This window comes from Manis javanica, chromosome 5 (genome assembly GCF_040802235.1).
Source record: "Manis javanica isolate MJ-LG chromosome 5, MJ_LKY, whole genome shotgun sequence".
Taxonomy (NCBI): Eukaryota; Metazoa; Chordata; class Mammalia; order Pholidota; family Manidae; genus Manis; species Manis javanica.
The window spans coordinates 113,498,013-113,521,930 of record NC_133160.1 but is presented as its reverse complement, the minus strand read 5'-3'; the positions used below and the strand labels follow the sequence as shown (position 1 = coordinate 113,521,930).

The 23,918-nt window shown below is 36.8% G+C and overlaps 3 protein-coding genes across 5 annotated transcripts in view; 2 read left to right on the top strand and 1 right to left on the bottom strand.

Moving 5' to 3' along the window:
- Positions 1–1,146, bottom strand: part of RCHY1 (ring finger and CHY zinc finger domain containing 1) — a 37,542-nt gene extending 36,396 nt beyond the window's left edge. Inside the window, exon 1 of one of the 3 annotated variants that reach the window (XM_037003275.2) lies at positions 1,008–1,146. In XM_037003275.2, coding sequence (XP_036859170.1) covers positions 1,008–1,097 — 90 coding nt within the window. In that variant the 5' untranslated portion in view covers positions 1,098–1,146. The remainder of the gene's footprint in view (positions 1–1,007) is intronic. The other 2 variants (XM_037003279.1, XM_073237466.1) reach the window with 2 other exon arrangements.
- On the top strand, positions 1,074–18,025 carry THAP6 (THAP domain containing 6). Its single transcript, XM_017662617.3, has 5 exons — positions 1,074–1,323; positions 2,252–2,354; positions 3,567–3,774; positions 7,852–7,977; positions 15,101–18,025. Exons 1-5 carry the CDS (start codon positions 1,074–1,076, stop codon positions 15,353–15,355), a joined length of 942 nt encoding a protein of 313 aa, XP_017518106.1. The 3' UTR covers positions 15,356–18,025.
- ODAPH (odontogenesis associated phosphoprotein) overlaps positions 7,852–23,918 on the top strand; it is a 36,491-nt gene continuing 20,424 nt past the window's right edge. Inside the window, 1 exon segment of the mRNA XM_017662619.3 lies at positions 7,852–7,977. The gene's annotated coding sequence lies outside the window, so the exon portion shown is untranslated.

Below are 23,918 nucleotides of genomic sequence, written 5' to 3'. Positions count from 1 at the left end.
TGGGGTGGAGTGGGGAACATAATATTAAGTTCAGTTATAGACCTCAAGCTTGAAAGAGTAACAGAACAGCTCACTGGAAACATAATCATAAGGATAGCATTCAATTTCTTTACACAACACTAGGTAAATCATCAACCTTGAAAAGCTTCATCCAGTGCAGGGAGATAAGGTCACCTAACCATGGCCCACAGGAAAGGCCTCAGATTTCCCTTACAGGTGTCACACTTCTTTATGAAACAAGAACTTCTAACACCCCTAATTTATATATGGAACACTTGCTCAAAAGCACTGGGCTACTAAGCGGCAGAGCTAAGATTTGGGGATACGGCTGCATGACTCTGAACCTCAGGCTTTTTAAGTGAAATCTTTAAATTGCTCCTTGCCAAAAAAATAAAATCAGTAAACTTTAATTGGATAGATGTCTATTTTTTAAAATTCTAGACTTACTAGGAATTTTTCTAAAAGGAAACAGCAAAAGTAACAATATGCATACTAGGCACCTTGCTAGACATAATTTCCTACTTGGTGGCAATTACACGATTGTCTTCCTATTTCACATACACATTTTCTCCTCGTAGGTTTAGGCATACTCGTAGTCTAAAATAATGCTGGCAAGATGTAAAACTTATTTATCATATGGGTTGAAATCGTATTCTGATTCTCCACTTGCTTATCCCTTCCGTCTTCATTATTCTATCACAAACCTGAACGCCATCCTAGGGAAAGCCAGCACTGGCCAGGGTCTGCCTCAGTCTACTTCCAGGAGCAGCAGACTAAATAAATGTGTGCAAGCCCAGGATCTTCCCAAGCAAGGCTCTACTTGCAAAGCACAAAACAGGACGAAAGGTGGGGACCTTGCCAAAAACGTTCTCTAGAACAGGAACCCAGCCCGAAGTGAAAAAGGTATCCTGATACACTCCCAAACCCATGCCTAGCCTCCTTACCCACCCCGCCCAGAGCCGGGCCCGGGGAAAGTCTGTAGGGGAAAAGCCCATTGAAGTAGTCACCTTTAGGAGACATCCTCTGTCATAGTGCTCGCAGCCTCGGGGCCCTCGCTCCTGACCGCGGGCGCCATGTTCCAGGGCCGAAGTAGCCATCTCCTCCACCTCCGCTCACACTCCGCGGACCCTTCCCCCAAGGATGAAAACCACGCCCAGAGAAGCTGCGTAGCTCCACCACACCCCTTCCCGGCTGCAACTTCTCCCAGAGCCAATATGGCGGTGGATCACGTGGTCCGGATTTCCGGTTCCCAGGGTGACGGGGCGGAAGTGGATGGAGACGCAATCTCTGCTGTCGATGTTAATGCTGCCGTCGCTGCTAACGGTAATAACTCTTAGGTTGCCTCTTCTATTTCCCCCATCGCTACCTGCCCAGCCCCTGGGCGTGGTTCTGGGCGAGGAGGACGGCAGCGGTGCGGAGACGTCCGTGCCCTCTGAGGAAGGGACGCTGCCCGGCCGCGTCCACACCTGTGACAAGGCAGCCCCTCCCTTTCTCCCTGCGCGGCCCTGAGCCTCGAGAAGGGGGCGGAGCTCTGCCGGGCCCTGCGCTCCGCTCGCAGAGGCCCGGGCGCGCGCGCTCGTTGCTGGTGCTGCGGAGTGCGCCGGCACTCACGAGCACCTCGACCTGCTTCTCCCCTACGTCTCTCCCCTTTACTTGCTTTTCATTCCTTCAAAATAATGAATTCACATTTACTATGTGCCAGTCACGGGTTCAGCCATGCGGACACAAAGAAAAAGCACACGCCCCACCATGCCCTCATGGAACTCACAGACTGGTGAGGGAGAAAGACATTAATCAGAATCACTGAAATAAATGTACGATTACAACTTTGAGGAATGCCAAGAAGGAGAAGTTTGTATTCTGTGAGAGTTAGTACTAGAGAGGATCCGATTTAATCTGGGTGTCAAGGAAGGTTTCCCTGGGGAAGCAACAGGAGCTGAAAGAAGTAGGAGTTAGTGTGCAAAGGCCTTGTGGCACAGAGACAGGTGCTTTTACGAAGCAGTGGAAGGGAAATGTGTAAGCCTGTAAAATTGGAATCAGACGCCTCAGAATGCATAGCTAAATATGATTTGCCTTATTAAAGAGCCAAGTCCCTGAAAATTTTTTGAGCAAAGCTGCAGGTGTTGGAAGAAAATACATGCCTTGGGCTTTCTAACATGATCTCACATTACCTAAAACATACTGGGAAATGTTAAGTATGTACCCCTTAGTTTTGAAGTTACTAACTCTTACCGTTTTAATTTTCTTGCAGTTCTGTTACGAGTTCCTAAAATCATGGTGAAATGTTGCTCGGCCATTGGATGTGCTTCTCGCTGTTTACCAAATTCCAAGTTAAAAGGACTGACATTTCACGTGTAAGAATCCACTGTAATTAAGTCAAGAGCTTTTGCTGTTATAAAAAGCAAAAGACGGTTCTACTCAAGTCTTCAATTTTGAACTTTAATTCCCAAGTCTTAAATAACTTTTTCAGATAAATTTAAAGTGACAGTGATAACTTTACATTTCATAATTTACTTTAGAAGTTTTAAGATACCTACCAAGTTATCAGAAGCTGGTTAACAAAAATTTATTTATTTTTACTAATATTTATTATTTACTAATTTATTTTTACTAATTTTATTTATTTTTACTAATATTATTACTTTGCATTTTAACATACAAAGAAATTAAGTATTTTTACATGTCGTTTACAGGCTGAATGAAGAATGGATCTTTGCCCAAATATGTTCTGTCCTTTCTATTTAGAAATAAGTCAAGTTTAGACTGTAAAGGAAAAAATACAAATAAGTTTAGACCAAGGAGTCTTATCAGATAAAGATGATCCTAATTTTGTATTTTAGCCATTCCTCTGACAGCATAAGACATAAGGAATAATAATATTTAATAATTACTCATTTGCTAAAGGTCTATTTTGCTGCTTTTGTGCCAGGCACTATATTTTGTGCTAGAGAAAGATCGACTAACTACTTTGCTAGGGAATGAGGAAATATGATATGTGTACCCTACCTTATTCCAGAAAGGATTTAAACCTGCTTAGAAAATTGGAAAAGATATGTTTATTGGCCTCCAGATATCTCAAAATAGTTCTGATCTCCAGAACTCTGTAGCTATTCTCTGCATTCATTTGCTGACCATTTGTAGACCTGTTGTGTATTAAATGCTGTACTAAGCAATTTTCTGATGCTGACAGAAGGATGAAAGTACAAGGGGCTCTCTTCATGTGGGATAAATTCTGGGTATCACTTCAAATAGGAAAATGCCAAAGTGATATTTTCATCTGTAGATGAAAACTCAATCATGAATCTTATGATAAGGTGTTAAGTATCCATTGAAACTTTTATTCTTTATGAGAAAAATAGAAATGACCATATGTCTGCACCATGATTAGTAGAAAAAATATGACTATTAAAACTGAGTGATACAAAATCTTGATTCATGGTGGTTTCTTGGATATTCCATTTCCCAAGAGTATTAAACTAGTTAAAGAATCCATTTAGTCACAGACTTAATTCAAGGAAATATCAGTGGTCTTTAATTTTAAAATACCTCCTGTATTTTTTTTCTAGATTCCCCACAGATGAAAACATCAAAAGAAAATGGGTATTAGCAATGAAGAGACTTGATGTGAATACTGCAAGCATTTGGGAGCCTAAAAAAGGAGATGTGTTGTGTTCAAGGCACTTTATGAAGACAGATTTTGACAGAAGTGCTCCAAATGTTAAATTAAAACCTGGAGTCATACCTTCTGTCTTTGATTCCCCATCTCATTTACAGGTTTGTTTATGAGATATGGCTTATCATCATTACTCATTTTTTATGGTACTATTGAAGAATCTTCATCACTCTTGGTAACATTGTTATTGTTTGCTTATTCATTTGAAGTCCATTCTTTGAGTTTTTGCATTTGCAAGCTACTGCTTCAGCTTTTATAATATGTTGTAGGAGTATTTTACCAGTTGCCACTCAGAAATATTTGTTCATTACTAAGGTTTGGTGAAGTGGAGTGACTTTAGGAGTTGACATATCTCAAGATTCTTGTCTGAAAAATGGAGGAACATAGAGGGTTGAACTGAAGTTTTGGATTGCCAGTCCCCCTCATAATGGAGCAAAAGTCAAGAGCAGATCCACTAACTGAACCAAAGTATACTTAAATATTAAATTTAAATTTAAAGCCTAGGTAGGACTAGAGGGAAAGCAAAGGAGATAAACACAGGAGAATGGAATGAGAGAAGAGATCAGAAAAAGAAAATAAAAGGTTAATGTAAGTAAACTCTAGCTGAATTCTCTGTAAAATCTCAAGTGTTATTAGTTATGGGTTGGCTGCCTCACCCTCTGTATCTCTCTTGACTTCATATACCGGAAAGTGTATTTGTTTCCAAAAACTGTAGAGGGACTGCCAATGCAAAAAATTCAGGGAGAGCCTGTGGGTTGCCGCAACAATTGTAATGAACCTGCACTGAAAGGTACCCTTCCTAATCACGAAAACGAGAGAAGTACAGATGGTCCCCAGATCAACAGTTTTTTGACTTTACGATGGTGCAGCAGCAGTAACATTCATTCAGTAAAAACCATACCTTGTATTTTGAATTTTGATCTTCTCCCTGGCTAGTGATATGCACTATCATTATGATGCTGGGCAACAGTAGGGGAGCCACAGGAACCATGAGGAGAAACAACTGATACAGCCTTCTCTACCCATACAGCCATTCTCAGTACAGTATTCAATAAATTATATGAGATATTCAATACTTTATAAAATAGGCTTTCTGTTAAATAATTTTGCCCAACTGTAGCTAATGTAAGTGTTCTGAGCATGTTCAAGGTAGGTTAAGCTAAGCTGTGATGTTCAGTATGTTAGGTGTATCAGTGGCATTTTTTTACTTAGGATATTTTCAGTTTATGATGGGTTTGTCAAGACATAACCCTACTGTAAGTCAAGGAAGATCTGTAGTCCAGAGTGTACCTGCTCCCTTACAGTCCTGGTCACTTTCTACACTTGGTCAAATTCCAGGGCCTGAGGGTTCAAGTAGGGACTACTTTACTTTTTCCCATATTAAATGTATAGTATCTTGTGCAATTTGCTCTAAAGGGTTTTTTTCCGTAAATGTATGTAATCTAGCTGTAATGTTAAGAGGACCAAAAGAAATGTGGACATAATAAATAAATCATAAGTTACTAACTTTCAGAAACTTTCTTTTATAACAGAAATTTTTCATTATAGGAAATTAGATAACATAAGCAAAGAGAAAATAAAAATCACATAATCGAGATACTTTTAACACTTTAATATGTATCTTTCCAGCCCTTTGTATGTGTATGTTCTATACAAATTCATTTATATTTATATTAACAAAAATATAATTAGTACACTGGTATATCCTTTTTTTTAATTTGTTCTTTTTTATTTTTTATTTTTTTATGCAGTCTTTTTTTTTTTTTTTTTAGTGTCATTGAAATACACTCTTACAAAGGTTTCACAAGAAAAACAGTGTGGTTACTACATTCACCGTTATTATCAAGTCCCCCCTCATACCCCATTGCAGTCACTGTCCATCAGTGTAGTAAGATGCCACAGAGTCCCTACTTGTCTTCTCTGTGCTACACTGTCTTCTCCGTGACCCCACACACACCATGTGCACTAATCATACCCCTCAATCCCCTTCTCCCTTCCTCTCCACCTGCCCTCCCACACCCCTCCCCTTTGGTAACTGCTAGTGCCTTCTTGGAGTCTGTGAGTCTGCTGCTATTTTGTTCCTTCAGTTTTGCTTTGTTGTTATACTCCACAAATGTAATTTGCTCTTTTTTAAAAAACATTTATATAGGGCTTACTATGTGCCAGGCACTATTCTAAGCACTTTGCATACATATTAACTCATTTAGTCCTCACAACAACCATGTGAAATAAATACTGTTACTATTAAGAAATTTTGTCCTAGAGATGTTGAAGCTTTCACACTAGAATCTACATAAGAATTATCCAGGGAGCTTGCTTAAAATGGAGAATCTTGTGCCCCACTCCAAGAAAATTTGATTCAGTAAGCTTCAGTTGAAATCCGGAAATCTGTACTTTTGAACAAGCACTCCACATGGTAGTGTTACAGAACTATGGATCACGTTTTTAAGAGCAACCTCACGTCAATTTTTATAAGTAAACTTTTTACTGAAGTATAACAAATATATGTGGAAAAGTGCACACATCTTAAGTGTACAGAACAGTGAATTCTCAGAGTGAATTCAGTTGAGAATCTGTTGTCCAGGAGAACACAAGTTTGAACCTCACAGGTCCACTTATATACAGACTTTTTTCAGTAAATATATTGGAAAATTTTTTAGAGATTGTTGACAATCTGAAAAAACATTCTTATCTCTAGCTTAGTTATTTTAAGAATATAGTGTATAATACATACAATACACAAAATATGTGTTAATTAGCTGTTCATATCTGTAAGGCTTCTGGTCAACAGTAGACTATTAATCGGTAAGTTTTTGAGGAGTCAGAAGTTATATACAGATTTCCAACTATGCAGAATCAGTGCCCTAACCCCCTCTTTATTCAAAGGATCAATTGTACACTCATGTAACTCCTCTCAGATTAAGATACAGAATGTTACTAGTGCCCAAAAGCCTCCCTCGTTCTTTCCCAGTCACTACACCACAAGAGGATTACTATCCTGACCTCTCTCACCATCAGTTATGTAGAGTCATACAGTATGCACTCTAGATACTTAAGCTCATCATTTTGTGTGATTCATCCACATTGTAGTGTGTAGTAGAAGTCCATTTATTTTCTTTGCATTGTAGAATTCCAGCTTTGCTTTTGATACAGATCTCCCAAAGGCCCACCAGAATGCTTGTACCAGTCTACTCCCCTACTAGCTCTGCATAAAAGTGTCCACCCTAATCCTCAGTTGTGTTTTAACCTTTGTTAACACTGATAGGTAAAAATAGCTTCTTACTGTTTTAATTTATCTTTGAATATCAGTGAGTTTCTACATTTTTCATGTGTTTCCTTAGACATTTGTATTCCTTCTTTCGTAAGTTACTTATTCAGGTCTTTTTGTATTTTCATCTTTTTCTAAGCTATTTTATAAAAACAATATTGAAGATATGAATCAATTTAATCATTTAATTGCCATTTTTGTCACAATTACTTTTTGTTGTTTGTCTTTAGTTCTAATTATGGGGTTGGTTTAACATTCAAAATGTTAAAATGAAATTCAGACTTTTTTTTTAAGTAGTCAATTCTATATTTTCTTTTGAATTGTCTGACTTTAGCCTTCCCCAGTTTAAGGTTATATAAATATTCCCTTTTTTTCCCTTAGTTCCCCATGGTTTTCATTTTTACATAAATTTTCAGTGCATAGAATTTCATTCATTATGGCTTATTATGTAAAAAGGATAGTACTTTTTCTTAATTAGTTGTTTTTACATGATTTATAGCCTTTCTCCACTTAATTAGAATGCCATTTTTTATCCTAAGGCCCTTTATCTGCTTCATCTATTTCTAGATTTTTATATCTGATCTTAAGAAAGTAGCCCATTATTTTAACTATTGTTACTGTATGATGTATTTTTAATAGTTGGTAGGGCATATCCTCCCCCTCATTATCACTTTTCCTTTTTTAAGGAAAATATGTGTTTCCAGATGAACTTCAGAGTTATGTTGGGGGAGTTCCTTTAAACTAATCTCAGTAGAATTTAAAATGTACTGATTTTTAAAAGCCAGTAAATTTCCATGAAAAGAAATACTGTATAAATACAGTTATGTTAAGAAAGCTATGTACACAGACAAAAAGGAATAAAAATTTAAGAAAGAAAAGAAAAATAATTCTTATTAACTATTCTTAATAGGGGAAAACAGAAGAGCTTCACTGTAGGAAAAACTTCACCCTCGAGACCCTGCCAGTCACAAACCACAATCACCAGTATGTTGGTGCTTCCTCATGTATTGAAGAATTCCAATCCCAATTCATTTTTGTAAGTAAAATTACTAATTTACTGAGCTAATGTTGATTTTTAAGATGTCTTCTCCATTAGAATTAAACTGGGTGCTTAGGTATCTAAGGCTTTTTTTAACATATAATGTCCAAAAATAATAATGCTTCCCAGGGCCATTATAATTTATATGTATATACAATAATAATATAGAGGTAGTTAATCCTTTCATTACATATTTAGTTCAAAGAATACTTTCACAGGATATTTCTACCCAGAAAATGCCATGCTTAATTCCTCCCTCTAGGTAATATATTTTCTATATGCAAATATCTAATAAAGTAGTTATATCTATAGCTTTTCTTCAAAAATAGTCATACACATACAGAATATTCAAGTTTGCACTTGTTTATTCATCTCATTGCTTATCATGTTAGAGCCAGCCTAGAATCCAGGTCTGTTTTACTATCTTGACTACTATAGCTTTATAACAATTATTAAAACCAGGCAATGTTAGTCTTCCTGCTTTATTTTTTTCCCAAGTTGTTTGGGATATTCTAGATATTTTCCATTTTTATATGAATTTAGAGTCACTTTGTAATAATTTCTATAAAAATGGGTGCTGAAATTTTTATTGGGATTGTGTTGAATCTACAGATCCTTTGGAAAGAATTGACATCTTAATAAAACTTTGTTCAGTCTTTCAACCCATGAATTCATTATATCTCTCTGTTTATTTAGGTTTCTTAACTTCTCTCAACAATGTTTTTTAAGTTTTCAGTGTATGGGTCTTTCGTTTCATTTGTCAAATTTATCCCTACGTATTTTAATGTTTGGACATCTATTATAACTGGTATTGTTTTGTTTACTACTAGTATATGGAAATTCAGTTGATTTTTGTATGCCAACTTGTATCTGCCAAACTGGCTAAACTCTCATATTAGTTATAAAAGCTTTTTTGTAGAGGCTGTTAGATTTCATGTCTGTCATTAAAGACGATTTTAATTCTTCCTTTCTAATATGGATTCCTTTTATTTCTTTTTCTTGCTTAATTGCACTGTCTTGAACCTCCAGGGCTATACTGAATATAACTACTGAATGCTGATCTACATGTTTTACTCCTGATTTTTTGGAGGAAGGAATTGTCTTTCACCATTAAATATGATGTTTACTGTAGGTTTTTTGTAAATGCTTTTTTATCAGGTTGAGAAAGTGCCTTTCTATTCCCAGTTTGCTGAGAGTCTTTAATCAGAAGTGAATGTTAGTTTTGTCAAATGCTTTTTCTGTATCTACTGAAATGATAAGGTTTTCCTTTTTTAGTTTGTTAACATGATTAGTTACATCAATTGATTTTTGAATGTTAAACCAGCCTTGGAAAAAACCCTACTTTTCATGATGTATTTATCCCTTTTATATTTTGTTGGATTCAATTTGTTAAAATTTTACTTAGAATGTTTCCTTGTATGTTCAAGAGGGATTATGGCCTATAGTTTTCTTTCCTTATAATGTCTTTGTCTGGTTTCAGGATCAGAGTAATGCTGACCTCAGTGAATGAGTTGGAAAACATTGTCTCCTTTTATGATTTTCTGTAAGAGTTTACATAAAATCAGTATCATTTCTTCTACAAATATTTGGAGAATTCCCCAGTAAAGCTGTCTGGGCATGCAGTTTTCTTTGTAGGGTAGTTTTTTTGGTAGTTGTATCTTCCAAAGGATTTATCCATTTCATCTCAGTTGGCAAGGCTATTAATTTAAAATTATTCATAATATTTCCTTATTATCCCTTTAATATCTGTAGAATCTGTAATGACACCAGCTCTCCCATTTCCGATATTGGTAAATTGTTGCTGTTCTCATTTATTGCTGATCAGTCTGCCTAGAGATTTATGAGTTTTATTAATCTTCTAAGAGAAATAGCTTTCATTGATTTTCTCACTTCTTTGGTCATTTTTGTTTTCTGCCTCATTAATTTCCACTTATCTTTATTATTTTCGTTCTTCTGCTTATTCAGTACTTCTTAAAATGAAGGTTGAGATAATTGATTTAAGGCTTCTTCTCTTTTAATGTGGACATTTAGTGTTATTACTCTCTCCCAAATATTTATCTAGCAGCACTCCACAAAGGAAATGTGGTTTGTTTTCATTTTCATTTAGTTCAGAACACTTCCAGATTCTATTTTGATTTGTTATTTGATCCATGAGTTATTTAGAAGTGTGCCATGTAGTTTCCATATACTGGGGAATTTTCCAGATGTCTTTCTATTAATTTCTACTTTACTTCTGTGGTAGCTGAAGAATATATACTGTATGGCTTGAAATTGCTTGAAATGTCTAAATTTATTGAAAGTTGTAGCCTGGAATATGGTCTATCTTGCCAAATGTTCTGTGTGCATTTGCAAAGAATGTGCATTCTGCTGATGTTAGCTGGAATGTTACAGAAATATCAGTTAGGTAAAATTGATAGTGTTGTTCATCCTTAGTAAATTGTCTATTTGTTCTGTCATTAAGAGAGAGGTGTTTAATCTTCTGGTATAATTGTGGATTTGTCTGATTCTCCTTGGAGTCATCAAGTTTTACTTGTTACATTCTGCAGCACCATTACTAGATACTAAATATTTAGAATTGTTACGTCTTGATAAATTAACCCCTTTATTATGAGGAAATGACCTTTATCCTCTGATAGAAATATACCCATTCTAATTCTCTTTTTTTATTAGTATTATATCCATGTACAGACTGTCCCCTACCTTTGATGGTTTGGCTTAAGATTTCTCAACTTTATGATGGTGTGAAATATGAATACATATTCAGTATAAACCGTACTTTGAGTTTTGGATTTTGATCTTTTTTTAGGCTAGTGATATAGGCAATACAATCCTCTTTCATGATGCTGTGAGGCAGTGGCAATCCACAGCCAGCCTGCTGTCATGAGTGTAAACAACCAATACACATACAACCGTTCTGTTTTTCACTGTCAGTACAGTACTCAGTAAATCACATGAGATATTCAGTACTTTGTTATAAATCAAGATTTTTTTTAATGATTTTGCCCAACTGAAGGCTATGTAAGTTTAAGGTAGGCTAGCATGCTTAAGGTAGAGTAGGCTAAACTATGATGCTTGGTAGGTTAAATGTATTAAATGCATTTTTTACTTAGGGTATTTTCAACTTGTGATGGATTTAATGAGGTAGTAACCCCATCATAGATTGAGGAAACTCTGTATCTCCATCTTACTTTGAACCTATTTGAGTCTCTTTATCTTTGAAGTGCACTCTTTGTAGTCAGCATATACTTTTGGGTCATGATTTTTTTTTTAATTTTGGTATCATTAATCTACAATTACAGAAAGAACATTATGTTTACTAGGTTCCCCCCTTCACCAAGTCCCCCCCCAACATACCCCTTCACAGTCACTGTCCGTCTGCGTATTAAGATGCTGTAAAATCACTACTTGTCTTCTCTGTGTTGCGCAGCCCTCCCCGTGTCCCCCACGCACTATACATGGACATTTAGGTTGCTTCCATTTCTTGGCTATTGTAAATAGTGCTGCGATAAACATAGGGGTGCATCTGTCTTTTTCAAACTGGAGTGCTGCATTCTTAGGGTAAATTCCTAGAAGTGGAATTCCTGGGTCAAATGGTATTTCTATTTTGAGCATTCTGAGGAACCTCCATACTGCTTTCCACAATGGTTGAACTAGTTTACATTCCCACCAGCAGTGTAGGAGGGTTCCCCTTTCTCCACAACCTCGCCAACATTTGTTGTTGTTTGTCTTTTCGATGATGGCGATCCTTACTGGTGTGAGGTGATATCTCATTGTGGTTATAATTTGCATTTCTCTGATGATTAGCGATGTGGAGCATCTTTTCATGTGCCTATTGGCCATCTGGATTTCTTCTTTAGAGAACTGTCTATTCAGCTCCTCTGCCCATTTTTTAATTGGATTATTTGCTTTTTGTTTGTTGAGGTGTGGATGTCAATCCTTTATCGGATCTGTCATTTATGAATATGTTCTCCCATACTGTAGGATACCTTTTTGTTCTATTGATGGTGTCCTTTGCTGTACAGAAGCTTTTTAGCTTGACATAGTCCCACTTGTTCATTTTTGCCTTTGTTTCCCTTGCCTGGGGAGATATGTTCATGAAGAAGTCACTCATATTTATGTCAATGAGATTTTTGCCTATGTTTTTTTCTAAGAGTTGTATGGTTTCATGACTTACATTCAGGTGTTTGATCCATTTGGAGTTTACTTTTGTGTATGGGGTTAGCAGTGATCCAGTTTCATTCTCTTACATGTAGCTGTCCAGTTTTGCCAGCACCATGTGTTGAAAAGACTGTCATTTCCCCATTGTATGTCCATGGCTCCTTTAGGTCATGATGTTTTTTTAATCTAATATGAGAATTTCTGGGTTATTGGGTTATTTAGACCATTTATACTGAATATGATTATTGATATGGTTTTGTTTAAATCTGTCATCTTGTTTCCTGCTTGTTCCATTTTTCCTTTGTTCCTATTTTCTTCTTTTTCTGCTTTCTTTTGGATTAACTGAATGTTTTTATGATTATATATTATATCCCATTTTTGACTTATTAACTATAACTATTTTATTTTAGTAGTTGCTTTTGGGTCTATAGCATCTGTCTTCAACTTATCACAGGCAATATTCAAGTGATATTCCCCTTAACATGTAGTATGAAAATCTTAAAATGATAAGCTGTCATTTCTCTTTTTCCAACCTTTGTGCTACTGCTCATACATTTCACTTTTACCTATGCTATAAACTACATACTACACTAATTATTTTTGTTTAAACAGTAAATTATCTTTTAAAGAGATTTAAATAATAAGGAACAAATTGTATACATTACACATGTCATCACATTTGCCAGGACTTCTCATTTCTTTGTGTAAATCTTTATTTCCACATGGTATCATTGTGCCTGAAGGACTTTAACATTTCTTACAGTGTACTTATAGCTATGCTGTTGATAAATTTTTTCAGCTTCCATATTTCTGAAAAAAGTCTTTTTTTAGTCTTCATTTTTGAAAGAAATTTTCATTACTGATCTAATTCTAGGTTGATAGTTTTGGGATTTAATTCTTTAAAGGTATTTTTCTACTGTATTTTCACATGTATTTTTTTCTAATGAAAAATTACTGTCATACCTATCTTTATCCTCCAAATCTTTATTTGCTTTTAAGAATTTTTATTTTCCAGTGGGTTTGAATTTGATTATGATGTCCATAATTTTCATTTGTTCATGTTTCTTGTGCTTGGGATTTGTTGAATTTCTTTATCTGTGTGTTTATAGTTTTCCTCAAACTTGGAAAAATTTTATCATGATTTCTTCAAACATTTCTTTCTACATCAACTTTCCTTTCCTCCTGGGATTCTAATTATAGGTATTTTAGGCTGTCTCAGTAATGCCACCACTCACTGCTACTCTGTTAACTTTTTGTTTTTTATGTTTTTACTTTTTTAATATTCCCTTTTCTCTCTGTAATCCATTCTGGATAGTTCATAATTGTTTTATTTTCACTTTTACTAATCTTTTCTTCTGAAATGTCTAATCTACCATTAATTCCATCCATTGTATTTTTCACCTTACACACTGTAATCTTTATCTCTAGATATTCCATTTGATTCTTTTTTATATCTTTTACATCTCTTATTTTTTGAACAGAAAGAATACAGTTTTAATAACTTTCTAAATTTCATTGCCAATTCTAACATTTACATCAGTCTGGGTTTGTTTCCATTGATTGGCTTATCTCTTATTATGGTATATATTTTCTCACTTATATGCAGACTTGGTTAAGTTTTGTATGCCTCACATTGTGGATTTTACTTTGATGGATATTTTTGTATCCTGTATTCTTGAGCTTTGTTGTGGGGTACCACTGAGTCATTTGGAAACAGTTTGATCCTTTCAGGTTTTTCTTTGTTAAGCATGACTGGAATGGTGCTCAGTCTGTTCGGAGGCAAGACCGTTTTGTATATTCTCAATGCCCCATGAATCTTGGAATTTTCTAGCCTGGCTGATGGAAATAGTGGCCATGCCCTGTGAGCATAGGGCACTCCTAGGCTTTTCTGGTCATTCTTGATTCAGCCTTAAGCAGTTCCTTACGTGCATGCACTGATCTTACTCAGTGTAATACTAGAAGAGGAGTCTCTAAAGATCTCCAAAGTTCTCTGTGTACAGCAGTCTCCTCTCTAATACTTTGTCCTGTGTACTGAGCTACTTTGATCTCCCTGAACACTTTTCACTAACCCCTCAACTCAGTACACCAAGCTCTGCCTGGGTTTGCCCTCCTTGCACTGAGGCCTAGAAACTCTGAAGGCTTAGAAACTCCCCTAGAGCTCACCCATTTCCGATCTCTCCATAATTGCTGCCTTCCTTGCCTGATGTCCACCTCCAAAACATATTTTTATGTCTTTGTCCATGTGTTGGTTTTTTTCAGATAAGAATCAATCCAGTCTCTGTTTCTTCATCATGTCTGGAAGCAAAAGTTCTCTCACCAATTTTAGTACTAAGTTACAGCTTTTCAAAATTATTTTATAATATCCTTCTAAGATATTTCAGTGTTACTTTTCCTATTTTTGAATGTAAAAAGGTATACCCAGAAAACTTAAGCATAACCGTAATAAATATTGAGAGAGCTTAAGTTACCTCTCTAAAAACCCAAGACCTGAATCCTCTCAAAATCCATAACACCCAGCCTGAGGACCTGGCTCCAGTTCCCCTTTCTTAACATCTGTTTTAAAGTGAACTATTCATCAGTATAAAGTAACTCAGCTAAAGGTTTAACAACTTATGTGTGTTTGATAGTTAAAACTTATATTTAGCAGCCCCACACAGAGGGAATGAAACCTAGATAGTCATTACAAGTATTCCAGTGTTCATAGCAGTTACCTACCCCTCATAAGAAGTGTAAAAGGGTTCTGCGTTCCTTATGTGTGCCTAGCCTTAGACAAAGGAAGGAGGCCATAGGCACTCAAAATAGGGCTTCCACCCCATCCTCTTCCCATCTTCTTTAAACCTCCAGGTATCACCAACTGAAAGATCTTCTCTAAGCATCATAAATGGAGAAACAGCTGAGGCCTAATTATAAACTTTTATCTAACTATTTGTCTGGTTTAATAACTTGGTGTTTATATTTTTAGGAACATAGCTACAGTGTAATGGACAGTCCAAAGAAACTTAAGCATAAATTAGATCATGTGATCAGCGAGCTAGAGGATACCAAGGAAAGTCTGCGGAATGTTTTAGACCGAGAAAAAAGTTTCCAAAAATCACTGAGGAAGACAATCAGGGAACTAAAGGATGAATGTCTCATCAGCCAAGCAACAGCAAATAGACTGGAAGCTTTCTGTTGGGAGTATTGTCAGGAGAGCATAGAACGGGACTGTATTTCATGAAACAATTTCATATTTTACCTAAAATTAACATTGGTACAGCTTTTTAGCAAATAATTCTTATTTACCATATCATTAAATAGTATCCATTATTTCAAGTGCTGCTTTGGATCCTTTGCAGCACCACTTCTGCATTATAGTTCTTTGAAGAGTTCTTTGAAGATGTGCAGATGTGCAGGAATGTGCTAGTTATCATGTTTTTGTGTGGCTCATGACAATTGTGTTTTTTATAGACCAAAACTAGTGCCAGGTAGTACTGTAAGATGTCAAATGATTTAAAAAATTCTGCAGGACTAAGGAAATGGTATCAGATTAGCCACATTTAGTGGTGTTATAAGGAACTAGACACTTACTTAGCAGCATCAGATTTTTGGCTTCACAAATTTTTGAACATTTTTGGCTTTACTTATTATGTATGCTTTGGTAAGTATGTTGACTTATACTTTATACCTGGATTTTACTATAAAGCAGAATTCGTTTATAACTCATGTTTATCTTAGATCCAATCCAGGGTACTTTTGATAACAATAATACCAAAAGATCTTTTTATGAGGCATCCCATGGTACTGAGCCTCCGAATAGTATATGGTGCAGATCTATTGGCTTTTAAAATGGTTCAGAGCTGAGTAAAGATGCTCCCTGATGAGGCCTCAGCTTTTCAGTGCATCACTCCTCCTCAGCACGTCATTCCTCCGCACTAGGAGCACTGTGATGGAAGCCAGCATAGCTTGAAACAAGCAAAAAAAAGTCATAAATCTGGTTTTTAAATGGCTAGTTGCTGACAGTTCTTCTGAACATTTTGTTTAATGGCTGCTAGTTCATCATAAAGATGTATCTTCAAAATCTGAATGCCAGTACCAGCTGAATATTTTTAATGCCACTTTATATTTTACAAAGTAATCTTGCTTATATTTTTAAAAATATAAAGTATAGAAGAAACCATTTAAAAAATGATTGTGGCTCTTCCCATTGAGAGAGAAATTGGAGAAAGAGTTAGAATATTTTCCTTAATTAGGAATGTAGATTAGTGTCCAAGGGCTTTTATTTGGAGAAATAGGCAAGTAAAATAGCAGCTCTCGAATAGCTTCTTACTGAATATATAAAAGATAACTCATTGCTATTTTCTGATTGATCCAAGTGTCAGAAATTTAGCTTTTCTCCTAATTTCTTATTAAAAAACAAGTGAAAAAAAATACATAAAATAAAATAAATTAAAATTAAAGAACAACTGAAATTAAGTGTTATAAATACTGTGGGTTAGAATAAAAATTAGTAGCCCAAAGCCAAATTCTACTTTGATGTACATGTACATATGTGAACCTCATTCAGATGCCTATGTTATAATAGAATTTGAGTATCAGTTGTTTCAGTGTGTTAACTGAAAATGCATTTTGTGCTAAAATGGTCATTGAAATTTTGTGTTATATTAATATCAGCAAAGATATGATCACTTGAATTTTCTTTGCATTTAAGAATTTTCTATGTTAATGCATGCTATATTTTTACGTAGGATTCCAGACCTTCCCTCTAAATGGGATTTTACTCACACTTGAGAGAGAAGCATTATGCTAAGAAAAAAATCACTGAGGTCATATCTTTCTACCACCTTACAAAAACTGTCATTAGCTACCAATTATTTATTTTAGTTATGTAATTTTGAATTCATAATGGACATTCTAATGGGAAGTTTGGGTTTGGATATGATACTAGGTTTTATGAAGATACTGTGATAGAGATGGAGACTTTTTCCCTCACCCTATTTTTGAGTATAAAAATTAAAGTCAGCAGACAATGGAGAAAAGTAAGAGGATAAATCCAAACACAGTATATCCAAATATTAGCTCCCTACTGGCTGCTTCGAAAAAGCAAGTCCCGGAGACCATTCCTAGAGTCAAGTCCCAGTCTCCGCCACTATTACAGCTGCCACAGTCATGTTTACAGCTTGTGTTCACAGTGAGCTCAGTCCTTCTGTTCTTTTTCATTATTAGTAGTACAACTGAGAAATTGGTAACTGGGGGCAAAAATATTGATATCGTCAAGGACCTGGAACTACCCATTTCCTCTTAATTCTTATGGAAAAATGATTATCAGTTGAAATCTGATATAAGAAATAGGGTCCTCCTCACCTGCCACCCCAAACAAATGCCTGAATACAGTAAATACCTCAGTCCTCAGTTCCAGAGATTCCAGCCTAGCCTGGGGAAAAACTGTTCTGTGCAAAGCAAAACCAACCTTCCCCCATCCAAAGTTCTTCAAGCAGCCAAGGCCAACCCAGGAGTCTCATTTTGCTTTAAAACTTGTAGTGGTCTCTGGATCCTGGAACAAACCAATCCACCAGTGCAATCTCAGCACCAAATCAGGTACGAAGGACTTTTCTTGATATGGCACTTTTCTCCATATCAAGTTTAAATCTCTGGAAATAGAATTGGTTGCTAAATATAACCAACCACAATTACACCATAGTCTTTAATTTGAGAAAAATTGAAATGTATTAAAGTATATTTTTAGTGTTAATAAAAAGGTAAAATTATTATAGAAATAACTGAGAATGGAAGAATCCATTATATATTTGAGAAATACAATATTTTCTCCAGTAATGTGCTCTGTGTGGTTTGTATACAGTTGTTCAATAAAATGAGCAAAAAAAAAAAATGAAGAGTATGTATACAGTGGTTTTGCTTTAAGTTCTTTCATATTGTTTCCCTCAACCAATAATGCTAGTATAATGGACCTACTAGGTTAAATGACTCAAGTGGCAGGCTTGCTTTCACCACCATATAGACCTTCCCTTCCTACATTGAGCCTCACTCAAAAATGGCAGCCTTTCATATCACCCAGATCTATAGCCGAGAGCAGTATTCTTAGATGTGAAGTATGCTGCCTTTAGAAGCCAGAGAGGCCTGTAGGCACTATGTTTCCTTCTTCAGAGTGGGAGATACAGATTGTAATAATTTGTCTTTTACTTCAGAAGGAATCTCCTAGCATGCCCCTGATCACTGGACACTCCTCTTCGAGAGTTTTACTGACAAGTTGGCCCCTGAATTTCACAGGTTTTATCTTCACCCTCTAGAACACTTTATTAAGGCCTCAGATTTACCAGTCCCATTGTGCTCATCCCATTGGATTGATAGATTCCATCATTATAGTAAGCTTAGTTCTTTTCTGTAGAATGTCTACCTGGTCAAGGTCTCTTTCAATTATAACAAATACAAGGGAGTTAACATAGCTTATTGTTAATTCCATGTGAATGTGAATTGTTTCTGATCCTGTTTGCTTACAGGGATAGAAAAGCATACACCCACTAGATCAGTAGATTGATACCGTATCCCCATAGCCACATTAACCTGCTGTGGCAAAGATATCACATGTGGCACAGCAGCTGAAGACAGGGCTACTCTGGTTGAATTTGCCCTAGTCCACTGTCATCCTGCAGGAGCTGTCTAAATTTTGCAGGAGCCAGAGTGGTGGATTAAGTAGAGATAATGATGGGACCACTGCCCCTGCATCCTATGTAGGTCTGGCACCTTAGCCAACTCCACAGAAAAATCTGAAGCTGGAGTGGTGTGAAAAAAAGGAGTTAATACAGTAGACCTCAGATTGCTATCCTTACCAAGGACTGCTTGCAAGACACCTTTTGGCTAACATCTGGGGACTTGGATTTCAGGAGGGTTCCCACATTCCCTAAGTGATAATAGAGGCCCAGTGTGCCTAAACCGTACAGTCAGTGTGGCTTACGCTGAACCTCTGCTTTCCTTCAGTAAGTCTGGACTTGGGAATGTGTCTGGCAAAGGGAACCTACATGACCAGCCTCCAATAAAAGAGTGGACACTGAATCTTTAATGAGCTTCCCTGGCAGACAAGACAACATTTCTTACATGTTACAATTTGATGCTTACAGAGGGCCTGACTCTGCCCAAAGGAAGAACCACTCTGTCCTTAGGAATATCAGAGGTATAATTGGCTCAAAGGTATAATTTATCCATTGGATTAATCAGGAGAATGTGATACACACCTGTAGGCCGGCCTGGATGGGGCCTGAGCCATCAGTGCTACCCATTGATTACCTTCTCTATAGGTTTATGGCCTTGCTTTTTGTGTTTCTTCCTCATACGTCATTTCACCTTAGTTCTAACAACTGTCACATCTCCCTTATGGAGATATGCTCAGAACAAACAACTGCCCACTATTCCCACAACTCTCACCTTCCTCCCAGCTATGCTTCTAATCATCGAATTGTGCCTGATGCAAAGCAGGAGCTGCAGAGATGGAAAAGGAAGAAAAAAATGTTGGATCAGGACCAGGAAACCCAGAAGCAGAAGACCAATACAGGTTGCAATCTAAGAACCATACAGGGGTCAACAGTGAGCAGCAGTAGTAACAACAGTCTGAAAAAATGCTGAGAACTTAGCACATTCAGTAATTTCACACATTTTTCAAGTGGCAGGAACAATAGGCCAGGGAATGTTTGAGGCACCAGAGAAACAACAGACTCAGTTCTTGTCTTCAAGGAGGCTGCAGACTAGTTAGAAGTTCCAAAAGCCGTAATCCAGGAATGCTGAAGATTGTATCTCAGGAGGATGGACTGTCTGATGCCTTTTTCCTCACTCTGCTGTTTTATTGAATGACACACATGCTCAGTAGATTTCATCCCACAACATATTAAAAGCATAGGTGTTTGAGTCTCCTGCAGTCTCATTCATCTAATATTTATCATAGACACGTAATGAAGTTTACAGGCTAACATTGTATCCAACAACCATCATATATGTTGCTTTCAGAGCCTCATACAGTATTGTGAAGGACAGAACAATGATAACGGGAAGACATTCATAACCCATAGGAACACACAAGTTTATAATGCAGATATGGAGGAGTGGGCAGTGTGGCAGGACTGTCACTCTGAGACTATGAAGTTTGTAAAAACAGTTCTAAAATGGAATATTAATATGTCACTATGGACAAAGGACGTTGATTCTCTTAGCACTTCCTTAGATGTGATAGTAGGAGACCAAACCACTTGGGAAAGAACCAAACATCAGGGTTTGGCTCCTGCCACTTTATTACATGTGAGACCTGAAAAGTTGCTGAGTCTCTCTGAGCATTTACAATGTAGACAGTAATACCTTTCTCACCCAGTTATGGTGAGTTACATACAATGCTATGTGAAACCAAAACTATACAATGACCATCCATATATTGTTTTTCTTTCTTTAAATCCCATGCTAGAATGATGGGAAAAGGAGATAACAGGAATAAGGGCAAAAGAAAAGCAGGAGGGAAACTGCATTTGACAGGGACTTCTTGATAATGAATGGTACAGGAAACGGTGACCAGGTAGGCTATTTGGGCCTTAAAGAACCTTCCCTCTCTGTGGCAACTGAAAAGCAGGCAAGGAACGCTGTCCCACAGAAAGAGTTTTCTTTAATCACCATACTGCTCTCCATCCTCCCACCTCACCCTGAAAAGCCATTAAATCCATCTTAGGTATGTCTCATTCATTCATTCATTTATTCATTCAATTTCATAAAGCAGCTTAGTGGTACTCAAAACATAGCTCTCAAGTCAGCGTGCAAGGTCACGAGTGGAGCTGCAACAGAATGTAAATGAGTTATATCATGCTGCCCACTGCTTAGTTCAGTCAATATTTTTTCATAGCAAGACTCTCTCTGAATGAAAGAAATTGTGTTGATTTTACATTCTGGAGCAAGTGCTTTCTCCCATTCTGGACCAGGAAAAGGGGTTCACAGGCTAGCTACATTGAGTGGCACTGTCCCAGAGGATGAAGCCACTTACTAAATAGACAGTCTTTGAACTACTCTAGCTCCATGGTGCGTGGTCAGGTGACAGTGGAGGAGTTCCGACAGATTTGTGTCAGATAATAAGCTCCCCACATCCTGTGGTAGAGCTTGTGCAGTGGAAGATAACATCACATCTGACTCAGCAGATCTGGGCCTCATGCTTTTTAAAATAGAAGTGTTTTACTAAACAATGTGAAGTGTACAGGCTGCACAGAGGCTAACCACAGTCCTGAGGATGAGCACTTTGTGGAGATGAACTCAGCTACAGACTTGCTAGCAAAGTCTACTTAACATACAATTTAAATAAAAATAAAGGGTACTGGTGCTTATGAAAGAGGTAGTTTTACAATGGTACAAAATGTTGCCAGGCTACACAGCTGAAGGAAGTTACCTCTGAAATCCTAGGTATTTTTTAAAAATGTTTTGGTCACCATTCTCACTCTGGTGCTTGTAATGGGTCTTAAGAGTAGGGAACATCTTACTGAGATGCACATTTCATGTTTCTGGGGCCATCACCATTATCTGGCCATATTTTTTTTTTAGATGATGGGTAATGGTTTTAACCAGCAATAAAATGTTATCCAAAGGATCAAACTCACCAAGGCCCAATAGGGACTGGTAAATTTCAGAATGAAATCGAAGTGTAAAAACGGTTTCAGCAAGTTATTTTTAAATGTACCTTATGACAAAAAGACCGCATGTGCCCAGAGAAGGCTTTGGGAGCATTGTAAGAGAAGAAAATGTAAAGTAACCCCAATTCCATTGAGTGGTGAATGGATAAGTAAAACTTGGTGCACCCATATAATGCAACAATAAGCAACAATTCAAAAGAGATCAATCTCTATATTGGCATGGAAAATAAAGATATGTTTTAAGTGCAAAAAATAATTTAGAAGGAAACTCAAGTAATTTAAGTAACCCACCTGAATAAAATTTTTTTAACTCCACCAACAAAACTATGTGTATGTGTGAGTGTGTGTGTGTGTGTGTAAATATACACAAAAAGGACTCAAAAGATATATGCCAAATTGTTAAAAGTGGTTACTTGAGAGGAAAGAGGAAGAGAAAAAGGGAAGGAAAGAAAATTATAACAGCATTCTAGAAATTTAAATCAAAATCATTTCATCTGTGAAAAACTCAGAGTTGCTTGTTATCATTACCCTCATCATCTCCTTAAGACAATGGCTAAAGTTGGACCTGAGTCTTGAATTACTACCATTTTTTTGTGACACCTGGATATTTCAAAGAACTGTCTCAACTATTAACCCCTGCCAACTTAACTATTGAGATTTACAAAAACCACTGCCTGGGTAGGTATGATTGCAAGATTTTACTTAGCTTGCCTATGGTCACGTAGCAGAAGCCTAAAAGTAAGTGCCTTTATCTCCTCTTGAAAACGTTCCAATCCAGCTTTTCAGGTAATTTAGCACCTCAGACAACTAAAAAACATAACTTCAAAGTACTGATACCCGACACATGTTGCACACTCTCATAGAGCTTTTCAGTTTTCGTTAATCCTCATATTTCTGCCTTTTCTTTGTTTCAGATATCCAGGTTCTAAAGGAAATATCTGAGGCAGAAAATTATTATTACTCAATAATAGTAATAGCTAATATTTACAAGGTGCAAATCTCTATCCAAAGTTCTTAAATGTTATTAACTCATTTAACTTCACAAGAACCCTATGAGGTAGGTACTATTATTCAGATTTTATAGATGAGGAAATGCAACAGAAAAGTAACTTGCCCAGTTTCTCACAACTGGTATTATGATCATTCTCATCATTATCAAAGAGACAAGTTGTCAACCCTGAGCTACAATGCCAGGCCCAGAGATTTGGATTTACTAAATGCTGAATTGCTGTTGAACATTCCCAGGACCTGAAAGCTAGTCTTCACTCATTCCATCCAGAAACCCCAGTTGGGTGCCTTAGAGGCTGAAGGGTAAAATGTGACTCACTGTGTATCTGAAGGTGGGGAAAGCCCATAGTTAAGTTACTCATTTCCACAATCTGGGTCTGTGTGGTGCTACTGCCTGACACACACAGGGCAGCAGAGCACACAGGGTAAAGTCACCTTACCACATACATAGACAAGACATTAAATATTAGTGGGTTTCACCTGCATAAGAAACTGTCCAGTCACCTGGTCTCAGTTCTCAGGAAGAATGCATGGGATGATGAAATGATTGGTCCTAATCTCTGTTAATGCTTTATCCAACCACTGGAACTGACATTTTTCTATTCTGTGTCTACATCTATAGTTTGTAATCAAATACAGGAGTATAAAAATTAATAGATCTCCTTTCTGTTTAGCAAGCAACACTAGGCTTAAAATAGAATGTTCCCTATATGATTTTCTACTATAAGACTGTGTTTGTAATATTTCAGAATCAGGTTTAGCAAACCACATGCACTATACTGTGTATGGCTTCAAGTACACCTGGAACCAGGGGTTCAAATAATGTCAGAATCTGATATCTCTCCACTCCCCTTTATCAAGCAAGTTCTCCCTTCACATAGGTACGTCTGTTTACAACTTCAAATCCAAAAGGCAGAATGTATGCCTCTCTTCCAGTTACTCTGACAAAAACCCCAGACCCAGACTAGTTTTAACTGGGACTTGGCTTGAGTCAAATGTCCATCCCTAAACCAGTCATTGTTGCCATAGGAATGCTATGCTGTGACTGGCAGGCACCGGTTACAGACAGTCCTGAAGCCAAAAGAGTAGAGAAATGACGATTCCTCAGGGAGTGCTCAGGATTAGGTA